The following is a 12,434-nucleotide window of genomic DNA, read 5'->3' as shown; positions in this document are numbered from 1 at the left end:
AAAACGGGACATTAGGGTTAGCCAAAAGCCCTGTATAATTATTGCTGTATTGTATTGTATTAGGGTTGCCAACCAGAATATCCAGCCAAATAACATAGAAAATATTAAATTCTTCCAACACAATTATAATAAGCATAAAAGATTGGAAGCATTTCATAAAAGAATATCAATCGTTAGTTTCGTTCCTTGGGTCAGCTTATTTGTCTTAAAAAAAAACCGGAATATTCAGCCCTTAGAGGAGAAATAAAATATATTTCTTCTCAATGATTCAGCCAGCTGTCGCCAATATTCGCCAGCAAGTGATAATTAACCAAAGTAGAGATAGAGCTCACAAGCAAAATTAAATGCTTAAATGCTAATTACCAGTATATTTTAATTGATTGACTAATTAATAATAATAAATTTTTGATAAATTATTGTTATTACTTAATTAAAATGTCAAATTTTCGCTGCACCGACGAAATCGAGATATATTATAAAACCAACAGTTCAAATTGCTTTTATCGTCAGGCTAAGGACGTCCATATATCAGAAAACGTAGTGTAGAGTTTTCCACGTGTTTTCTCTTGTTAAATTTTCAATAGTGTTAGTCCTTTTTGATTTCCCAGCATGGCTGGGGAAACATCTTTGGCTCGGCAGCTGCAGCAACTAGCTGCTCCTCAAACAAGTTTATTATTACAGAATAAGGTCCGAGCTTCGCTACTTTTCGATCCGAGAGAAGCGTCGTCGCTAGATCGTGACGCGGTGTACGAATTCGGAATCACGGGATTTGACAAACTGGTTGTTTTGAACAGCGACCTCTTTCTAAAATTTGAGCGACTCCTCTTCAACGAGTATACCAAGACATTCGAAAGATCGGTTCAACTTCAGCATGTCAACCAGAAGCTGGATGAAACGGTGGACAATTTTCTCGTTGCCCTCTCTCCATATGTGCTACTCCGTGCTGCTCATGAGGCTCTCGAATGGCTAGTGTACAGGTTCCACATACACATGTTCAATGTTGACTCTCTGATCTCGTGCGTGCTTCCTCACTACAACAGCCGCATATTCGTCCGGGTTCTTCAGTTGATCGATTTGAGTTCCCCGACGAGTCGCTGGCACTGGTTGCTGCCCACGAAGAAGAGCGGTGAGCCTCTCAACTTTGCTGTGCTCATGCGTCAGTTCAATTCCGACCTGAGTTTCCGTAAGCTGGTGTGCAAGCTAGCCATGAAAAGCATTGCTATGTTTCGAGATGACCTGCAAACCTGTCACCCGATAGTATCGTTCTCAATTGTTACAACTTATTATGCTCTCAAGAAGTGTACAGAGATCAGTGAAGATTTTGTCTCGTTTTTAGTCCCGTATGTAACTAAGGGATTGAAGTTGCATCTTCCATCTCTACACAGTGGTATATATGCCGTTATCGGTGTACTTGTATCCAAATCGAAGTTGAATCCGGACATTGTTGATGCCTTGCTGTGCTCTATTAGCAAAGCTTTATTGCCATCTATATTGCTGCAAGGGTTGGAGCTGATTGTTTTGGTTTGTGAACTTCAAGATGTTAAAAAGCTTCCAGACATCATGTTTGATGAGCTTAGCTCAAAAACTGTATTGCCAGTCTTGTATGATCTATTGGGATCTCTTGGTAATGTGCGTTTCAGTAGACTGATAATGAAGAAAGCTATAGCGGCTTTGTTCAAAGCGGTTTTATCGGAAACTTCCAGTGGGAAGAAAAATATATCGCGATTGGTAGCCAATCTCATCCGTACAATAGAGTTGAACAAGTACTCTGTAAAAGTATGTTTCAATTTTGTCATGAAATTGTATAAAAAATATCGCAGGTCTGCGTCAAAAAAAGGTAAAGAATTACTGAAGCAGATTAATAATATGGGAAAGTTGATACTCAGTCACATGGAAACTTTCTGGCCAACGCATTTTGATCTTGCTATAGAGTCACACTTTAAAAAGGAAAAAAATTCTAAGGATAAAACAAAATGGAAGCTATTGACTCGATCTATAACAAGCATTAGACATCAATTAGTGCCCGATTCTGGTGTAACTTTGATGCTTGCTATGAACCATTCAAACAGTACAATTCGCTTGCATGCCGTGGAAGTCATTGCAAGTTTAATAGAGTCAAAGGAAATCAAGGATGTAGAGTTCATTCAGAAGTCTCTGCTCGATCGCATCTGCGATGATGATCCGCGGGTTTCTCTGAAAATCTTATCAATGAAAAATGAATTGAAAAATATCTTGCCTATGAATAAGTTCATGGATACCCTGATATATGCATTGAAGCGAAACGACATTAAGCCTACCTTGAAACAACGGCAAGTGAAGCTCAGTGTTCTAAAAGCTCTGTGCTCATTGTATAATTCACCAGTCATGTTCAGCACTCAACTATTAGAGGCTGTGTTCCCATTTCTCTTCCCCAACTGTTTAGAAGATTTATGCTTCACCGAATGTGTCTTAAAGTCCAATATTTGTAGACATCCTTTATTCAGTTCTGTCGGAGAAGAAATTTTTCGTGCCATCTCTGATTTCAAGAACTCAAGAAAAAAAGAAGGGTTAAAAGATCTTCACAGCATTATATGGAGCAATATAATCAAGTCTATCAAGTTGACGGAAGAATCAGAAAGATCTCTGCTGAGTAATTTTGTGTTGAAATCTGTTGATATATCGGAATATAATATGCCTTTTTGCTTTGGTGTAGTTTTAGCAGTGCAAGCTCTAATAGGTTCTGAAAAAGAACGGAAAAACAAAGCACGTTTTGTTGCCGTTAGTTTAGACAAATTCACAAAACTAATGTTTTCAGAAAGACTCGGTTCAGATGTGTTTGCAGGAGCCGATTTCAACGAGGTCATTTCTCTCTATACAAAGGCTGCGAGGGAGGGAAAATATCCAATCACTTTGATATGCTATTGTATACATGAGATCATAGCAAGTTTGTCATGGGATTTCACTCAAATACCGGTATCAGAAAATGAATGGTGGCCTCATGTAGGAAAAAATGAACTTGAAACAAACCGTTTCTTTGAAACATACATCAACCTTTTTGTGTTTTTGATAGAGCATCTCAACTCCAAATCATTGAATGTTGCTAATAGTTTCAAGGTGTTAGTTGGCGCCTTCTTGAAATATTCCCTTGAAACTCCCCAGAAGATTATTTGGTTCTTGTCATTCATCTTTTCTAATGTACCATTTCAGAGTTTCAAGACAGTAGATTGCTCAACAGCATTGAAGATGGCTTGCACTCTGTGCAAGAGCTCCAAATCTTTTTGTAGCGGTTTTTTCGATAGCTTTTCTGTCAAATTTTTTGCACTGCTATTAGCTATTTCATCAGAAGATCCTACAATATGCGATGAAGCATTCAACCTACTACAGATTATTCTAGCTCAAAATTATGACTCTGTGTCGCATTACAAAGTGTTTTGTGAAATGTTGAATGAGTGCAAAGATGAGATAAAATTAGATAGAGCTAGATTTTATCACGATACCAGTCTATGGCTGTCTTCAAGAAACTCTAAAACATCTCATGTGCCAGACATGGAGGTTGCTGCACAGAAAATGCATTCAGATTTGGTATCATTGATACAAGCTGATACCACCCCATTGTATATTACTCGCTTAGCTCTAAAAATGCTTGAAAAAGATGACTCTGAAAAGTTATTCATGAGTATTTTGCCGGTCTTGAAGCGTTTATTATCAGAATGCAAAAAGAAGTCGCCACCACCCCCAGTCGTGAAGAGTATTTTGGATTCATTAATCAAGAAATACTCGCCATCAGTTGCGAAGGGCTTTCAAGAAGACAGCGAACAGCTTACATTTTTTATTCAGCTACTTCAAGGTAATGCATCCCGTGAAATCGGCACAAGCCAACTGGTCCAAAATGCAGCATTATTGGTTTTAACTAAAGAGTTTTTTAATGCTATTCCCTCAGTATCCGTGCAGCAAAGATTGCTAGATGTTCTGGTGTGCATGTATATTGATCTCAAATCAACAGATGCCAATTCTGTTGTCAGTTCCGTGTTGAAAAAACTGAGCACTTCAGCTTATTTGTTGCTGAAAGAGCTTCCCGCTAGTAGTGGTGGTGCAACGCTCAAACAAGTATCATCACTCAAAGAGGTCAAGAAGTCCAGAAATCAACAGAAAACCATCGCCAATGTTAGTGCAGTTGACAGCGGTCCGTGGAAGAAAGTAATCGTTATGTTGGAAAAGATCCAAAACAAGAAAAATCTGAATGACAAAGTCCTTCTGATCGCAGAATTGTTTCGGCTTTTGAATATGACGCTGGACTGGGAAACACAACCTTCTATTGAATATGTGCGACAGCTAATTCTATCAAGCATATCCAACTGCTGTAAGCAACTTGGTGCCGAAGGGCTCGAAGAAGAAAAATTTCAAGTTGAACTTATAATTCAATGCATACGTGTGACAGATAATCCTAAAACGCACCAACAGGCACTTCTTTTGTTGAACTTGGCTGCTGTCATGTTTCCGGACTATGTATTGAACAATATAATGTCAATATTTACTTTTATGGGTTCGAGCCTAATTAGACAGGACGATAGCTACAGCTTCCAAGTCATCTCACAGACTATTGAAACCATTATACCAGCATTACGACAGGCTACCGAACAAAAAAATGAAGATGTAACACAAGTAATGGCTGCAGTGACTAGAATGTTTGTGGACTCTGTTCCTGACATACCAAGACACAGACAGCTTCCACTTTTCACGAAACTGATTAATACACTTGAGCCATCAGAATATCTTTGGATTCCCCTTGGTCAGATATGCGAAAGATATGCTTATCCTTTGAAATTCTACAAATTTTATATGAGTAAATCAAAGGAAAAAAACTTGATTCCAACTTTGGAATTCGCTGTGACATTACGTGATAGATTTTCCATCGCTATACAGCTCGGAACTTGTTTAAAGTTGCTTGAGCATGTGCACATGCTGCCCGATGTAATTAATGAAGACATTAAGTCTGCTAGTGGGTCATCGAAAGAGCCATTCAACATTTGTACTCATTCAACAGCTGAGTTGCAGGCTTACAAAAAGAACATCCTCAGTTACATGAATGTGTGGCTTTCTTCCCCGGAATTTCTATCTCTGATTGTGGAGGCGAAATCCAAAAACATTTTCCAGCAGCATTACGAAACACTTCTCGAAACGACTCTTGACTATCTCCAAAACATTTCAGAGACTGGTTTCGCTCCGGAGAACTTGAATTACAGAAATGAAATTTTGTATCTTTTATACAATCTTTTGAACAGTGTCAATTCTTTGTTGCCTTGCAATCTGTTCATTAGCGTAACTAAGAAATTGCTGAAGAATCCTATTCTGGACATCCAACTGAAGGCGATGGAAATTTTGAACAGCAGAATGGAGCACCAATCAAAGTTCTTTGAATCAGACTCTGGTCTTTCTGATTTATTGAAGCTGCTCCGACCAATTTTGAAAATTCTGAGTTGCGGAGGACCGGTTGAGGAAGGCTGTAATAATAAGAAGCTGGAACTTAACCAGCAAACAGCTCTTTACTCACTGCACCTGATGTGCAAATTGACAGGGGATCTGTTTAACGAGAGGTTCATAAAAGTTCTTCCTGTTGTTGTGGATATACTGTGCGATGAGACAAAGCACAGTAATCTACTCGTCAACAGTTTGCTGTGTATTGCAGAATTGTGTAAATGCCTGAATGCTCATGTTCTCCCATATCTGAGTACATTCATGACGCAGATAATGAAGTTAATGAAAGATAACATCTCTCTTGAAAATGAATATCTTGTTTGCGGTCTCGTAGCAGCTCTGAAAGGACTGGTTCATAGTCTCGGTGCATTCATGAGCCCTTACATAGATTCCATCTTATTCAACCTGTGTATAATGTTAGAAAGAAGCAATGAGAATTCATTGCAGCTTTTGAAAGAACGAGGAAAATCCTTGTGTCACCAGATATCATCTGAAGTATCCCCTCGAATTTTATTTCCATCCATCAAAAAAGTATGTGAGAAATATCTAGAAGATGCAAACCCTGCTATCAGTGTACTTGTGTCTGTTCTCGCGGAAGGCATTTCAAATACTGACCATAACGATTTGCAAGAACATGTTCCTAATCTTCGTGATTTATTTCTGTTGTTGCTTGGCTTTCGGGACTGTAACAAAGATTCCAGTTTCTGTGTTGTCAATCGCATTGAACAGAATATTGTCGACTCATTCTTCTCGTTGACCTTAAAGCTCTCCGAGTCAACTTTCCAGGTAGTGTACAGTGGAATTCATAAGTGGGCAGTTCCTGTGGTGCTTGAAAAAAATGAGGAGGAAAATAAAAACAGGATACTTACGTTTTATCATTTGACCTGTGAATTAGCTAAGAACCTGAAAATGTTGTTCACCCCTTACGCAAAGAAAGTTTTTCACCATGCGGCATCCATTCTAAATTTGACGAATTCTGAGAAGTCTGAAACTCTTTATTTTGAAAATCAGGATGAATCGGAAGAAAAAACGCTACTTCTTGTTACCTATGTGATAGATGCCATAAGCTTGTGTTTTTCATGTGACGATAGTCATTTGGGTACGCAAGATGTTTTCGACTTATTGATGCAACCCCTTGTAGACCAAATAGAAAATCAACTAGGTGGAGACGATGCGTACCAAGACAGAATTGAGAATCACTTATCGACTTGCCTTGCCAATTTTATCGTCACGTTTCCTGACAGCACAATGTGGAAGGTGTTCAATTACCAAGTGCTGCTGAAAACCAGGCATTCGTCTCCGAAAGTGAGGTTCGCGTCATTGAAGGTAATCCGTGAAATTGTAAAGAAGATGAGCGATAACTATTTAGTGCTTCTTCCAGAGTCCATTCCGTTCTTAGCCGAAATCATGGAAGATGAAAGCTACGAAGTTGAGAAGGAGTGCCAAGATGCTTTAGTTGAAATGGAAAAAATTTTAGGCGAACCCATAAAGAAATATTTCTAAGAATATGACATTATTTCAAAAAAAGACAATATTTTAATGTTGACTGCACATTTATTGGATGTGAAATTTTGTTGTATAGTTATGAAATTATATCCGAATCCACCATGCGGTTGAAATTTTGTTTTTTATGCATTATTCTCCCCATTTCTCGCTGCTCATTTATGTGTCTTCCCCATGTTAGAAATTATCCGTATGTGAAAAAAGGCTGTTTCATTTTGTTTTAGGGTAATATAAACACTTTGAGTTTTGTTGAAGTCTTTGTTGGTAGTTTTTTTTTGTTATTTAATGATTATCATTTATTGTGCATGATCGTTTTTACTTGCATAAACCAATCTATCGTGGAAAAATTTTTCAGAAATTGGGACTTTTTTTAATCTCTTTCATTATAAGGGTAAAAAATGTGTAAATAAATGAAAATATGGTGTTTTAACACTGAAATCTTCCATAATGATTTGAACTTACAGTTTTATAAATACGGTAGAACCTCTCGATAACGGACACCCATGAGACCAAAACCTTTGTCTGCTAATGGGGAGTGTCTGCTATTAGGGATGTACGATATACAGTAGAACCTCATTTATGCGACTTTCACATGTATATGACGTTTGGCTTCAGTCCCAATTGGTTCCTATATGTTACTGTGTGTAAAAGTGATACACTGGTGATTATATGCATAATCATCAATCGTCTCGATAAAGAAAGTTTGATTAAATTTCACCACATTTATCACTTTTACTGGTGATTATGCATAATTCCCAAACAAAGCTGAAAAGTCAAAAATATTGAAACATTTATAACCTTCTCTTCATTAAACCAATTACATCTTTTTACCCGTACATAATATGTAATTATTTACATCATAATATGTAATTAATATGTATACTGCATATATTTTGCAATAAAAATTAAATTAAAATCAGTGTGAAGAAGAAATAAAACTTTCATAACATTATCAGCTATGTTGGCTTTCTTCACACATAGCAACATGTGCACAAAACCCCCAAAGCAGAATGTTTGGCATTGTTCTGCAACGAGCCCTCCTGACTGGAAATGTTCTACGGTAAAAATTCCCATACATGTAATAGTAATTTTTTTGCACTTTTTCTTAAATTCTTCCAAATTGTTCTGCAGTAGCGCTAATTGTTCTGCGAAGTACGTCACAGATTTTGGCACATTCTGCTTTGGGGCACAAAACTAAGATTACTAATCGGAATCAGCATCCTGGGCAATAGTTATGTTCAGTTAATCAAGTAATTAATCGAGGTGGATTGTCATGTTTACTAATACAAGCTTGGGATTATACATAATTGCCGTTGAGCATGAATAATTCTCGAATTATAAACAAAAATTCACAAATTAGAGTTCGGAAAAAAAAAATAGAGTTTGTCCGATTTCACTGTCTGCTAACGGGGAGTGAAATACATTAAAGCCCTATTCCACTGAACCGGGGACTCGAAAAGTGTCCGTTAAGGGAGGTTTCACTGTATAGTTTTATTTAGTCATACATTATATACCTTTTTGATTCAAAATTGTGAAATAATATATTTTACATTTGTTTAGGCATATGGAATTCCCGCTGTATGCCTCTGGGGCGGGACAGCAATATATGATTGATATGGAATTCAGATTGCAATGAAAACCAATAATTTCTGATCTAATTTCCCAAAGGAAAAGAAAAATAGATTTTAAAAATATTTTTCAACACAATTCTCTACTCAATTAACAATTATGTTGCTATACGCACGAGAAAAGAAAAAGTTTCCTTCTATTTTCTCCTCACATTGTAAATCATTAAAAAGTGATTCATTAAGCTACTATGCTCATAATCTGTGAGCGCAATTCAATGATTAAGTATTGCCAAATAGTTTCGTTTATAATCTGTACATTGATGAAGAAAATCAGAAAAAAAATAATTCATTTCATAATCTGCAGAATATCGACCTATATTTGAAGAAAAAATGTCAGTAAAGTAAAAATGATTGTAATAATGAGAACAACAAAAGTATGTGATATCATTTATCAAATTTGTTATTGCTACTCTAATAATTTTTTATTATCACATCAAGACTTCATTAAAATCTGTAAAAAAAAAATTTTACACACAGTGAAATAAATGCAAATCAAAGAAAAATTTCATGGATGTTAGTGCTGAGATGAACTTAGAGAAAGAAGTTCTCTCCAATGGGAATTACTTTTCTTCACGAAGTTCATCTTGGCACTAATATCCAGAAAACTTTTCTTTGATATGTTGTAGGCTGGAAACGTATATAACATCTTTCTCTATAAATGCAAATATTTGTTGTCTTTCACACCATTATGATGTGATCTGTATCTGTGGTCTTTAACTGCCAGTACGTGAAACATTTTGTCCTGATTCACGTAGGGATTACATAATTTTAGATGTACGGTAAGCCAGGGCTACTTTGCACCAATGTTGAAAATAGGATTCACTGGTACTTAGTGACTATTGTAATGAATATTTCCAAACAGTTTTTATTTTGCCTTTCAGGAGACATTATCATCAACACATGTATTTGAATTACCGATGCATCTGTCTTTTTGGATATCATTTGCCAAAGTTATCTGCTAATTGAACTTTCAATCACAAAACGATTAATGTATCAGTTTCTCAAATACTTAAGTTGACAAAATAGTATGGAAATGTTCATTAGAATATTTGCTTGATAACATTGAATCATTTTTCAGCATAGGTGTAGTTTCTCCTGTGACAAAATATAATCTTTACATTAGCTTTTGTTAGCTTTAGCTGTCTAGCAGGTCTGAAAACTATTTATTCCATTTTTTCCAGTCTGTGGCATTGTTAAATTATTTTTTTACCTATCTGTGGTGGAAAATAATTAAACTTTTTCTTATGGTCATACATTTCTTCTACTTTCATCTTATTTAATTATTCTTCTTTCCGATCTATACATCAAACACTATCTTCACCTGGTGCAGTATAAGAAATTGTGACATATTGCGCCTATCAATGATTAGAAAAACTTCTCACGGTTTCTGCACTTTATTAAACGACATAGATGCACACAATCAGGATTATATGTGAAAATTTCTGTATGTCATCACAAGAATATCAGTATCAATGTTAAGGCAAATATTTTTATATTTGAGGATTGTAGTCATTTCATTGACTACAACTGGTAACTGAAATTGAGTTTAAGCCTTTGACTAAATTAGCAGAAATAGTTTGTACCTTGTGCTTAAAAAATGCTTTATGTAAGTACTTGAATCTAACTTGCGCCATATTTCTCAGCTATGTAAATGCATATTTTTTCTGAATCTTGCGCTCATGGAATTAATGATCATGTCGCTCTGTTATTTACGCAAGGTATAGATATTTGGATACAATGTAGAGATTATTATTTTGTTTTTAAAGGAAAATTTCTTTAGATGCATGGTAAATTTTTGTTTTAAAAAATTGGTCTCGGCATCTTCTCCAGTTATCTATGCATTGGGCATGCACTGAGATGAAAAGATACAATTTTGGTAAAGAAAATTTTACTAAGGCTGATCCAGTGAGTTGTGTCGAAAGGGGTGATTTATTGTGAAATTCATTGAATTGTTCTGTATTTTAAAGAACACCAATTTTTTCCTATATTATTCAGCTCTAGGTTGCATACTGGACCAGCATGTAAGGAATCTGCCTGGATTGATTGAAATATAAAATCAATATTATCTTTGTTTCAATCAATCCATGCCAATTTTATTGCACGTCTATGATTCAGTTCAGTGTGCTCCCTGCCTTAGATTTTGTTAAATATTGTATTTATTTTCTTTAAATTTCCATCTTCACTTTCTATGCAACTACTGGATCTATCAAAAAAGCATGTATTAATTTAATTTAATACGTTCTTCTTTTCCATCATATGGATTTTCTAAATAAATGAAAAATATGTTTGATTCAAGTGTGTAAATTAAATAAAATCCTAGTTTGATTTTTCTTGCATTTACTGTTTGATTTTTTTTTTGTCAAATTTTTTGTAGATTTTTCTTTTATTTACATGAAAGTTTAAAAAAAAAATAAAAGTACAGGTAAATCTTGCTAAAAAAAACAATAAAGACATTGTTATATTATAATCGCAAGTATTAATGAAACTGCTTCTCTCTGTGTGAAACACAAAAGTATTGTGCAGTTAATTTGTTTTGTAGGTGGAACACCTAACTGGATTTTATTAACTACTGTTATTTCCAGCGTAGGCGCAAAGTTTGCCTCTTTGAGAAGAAATATCATAGTCTACACCAGTGAATTATTGCCCTTAATCACGTTTATCAATGTTTTTTAGAAAAAATTATTTTCTTACTGAGATTTATACTCCATCGATTAAGTTTGAAAAATTAGTTTTTGTAAATTAATTTTTCAACTATTTATTTTTATTTGAACCTCTCTGAAAAAAAAAATTCACATAAGCTGCAGCAGCATACAATTCGCACCAAAAGAATTCTGTTTTTTTAATGCAGGGGTTCTTAACCTTTTGTGTTCTAAGGACTTTTTGTGCCAATAAGACAAAAGTCTAGGTCCTGCTTTGCCTAGTAATGTGCAGCCAATAAAATGAAGGCTGGAGACACCTTTATGAAATAATATTCATCATATGGAGGGCTCGAGCCAATCAGCGCACGTTAATTTTCTGAAAATTACTTTCGTATTGCACAAGTGCCTTTTCCTTGCAAAAACTTTCAGTTGCCAAAGCATTCAAGTCGCTACCTTTATATTGCAAAAGCAGATAGCGGCACTTATACTAACCACGGAATAAAGATTTTTTTTTATCTCTTTGACTTGCACTGATTAGAATCTAAGCTTCCTATATAACAACAATGCATTAACTGTTTTTTCATCCAAGCTTCACAGGCCTCAAGAAGACCATGGACCCCTGGTTAAGAATCACTGGTTTATTAACGTATGGTGATGTGTACATCACCCCTTCCCTCTTTTACACAGACATATTTTTTGAAACATTGGTGTCTGCAAAGGAGAAGTTTTACTGTATATATAGTCACCTCCAGACATCTTTGATAAGGAGGGAGTACATTCCCTCCCATATCTCCACCCATGTGGATTACATGCTACTACCGTAAAGTGGTCACAGTGACAGACTCACATCCTAGATCCCAGGTTTGAACCTCACCGTCGTCATAGTAGTGGTTGGCTGAAGTTAGTTTCTGTGGTTTCCAATTTTGAGGTGCGAATGAAAGCCGATCTTTCCTTTAAAAAGTTTCGCCACAGAGAGCAATGGGCCTACAAACAGTACAAATATTCAATTGTTACACTTCATTTCTGGTAGCAACATTAGATATGCACTCAAAATGTTAGGTACACACACACTTGCGACACAAAACTCACTAGGTAGTAAATTATCCATAGATGGCGATAGACCCGAGTTGTGCTTAACACATCTCCAAACAAGACTAAAAAATATTGTTGTAGAGGGATTTATTATTATATCGAGTATCGTTGTAGCAAG

The 12,434-nt window shown here is 35.8% G+C and overlaps 1 protein-coding gene across 1 annotated transcript; it reads left to right on the top strand.

The window, feature by feature from the left end:
* Window positions 1–529: 529 nt before the first annotated feature.
* l(2)k09022 (HEAT repeat containing 1 homolog l(2)k09022) lies at window positions 530–10,921 on the top strand. Its single transcript, XM_089240878.1, has one exon. It carries the CDS (start codon window positions 610–612, stop codon window positions 6,955–6,957), a length of 6,348 nt encoding a protein of 2,115 aa, XP_089097004.1. The 5' UTR covers window positions 530–609; the 3' UTR covers window positions 6,958–10,921.
* The last annotated feature ends 1,513 nt before the right edge of the window (window positions 10,922–12,434 follow it).

This window comes from Pholcus phalangioides, unplaced genomic scaffold, assembly GCF_987345545.1.
Source record: "Pholcus phalangioides strain wild (caught in Gottingen) unplaced genomic scaffold, Ppha-v1.0 ptg000013l_1, whole genome shotgun sequence".
NCBI classification, from domain to species: Eukaryota; Metazoa; Arthropoda; class Arachnida; order Araneae; family Pholcidae; genus Pholcus; species Pholcus phalangioides.
Note: the sequence above shows the minus strand (reverse complement) of the source record. Positions and strands in the feature narration are given on the sequence as shown.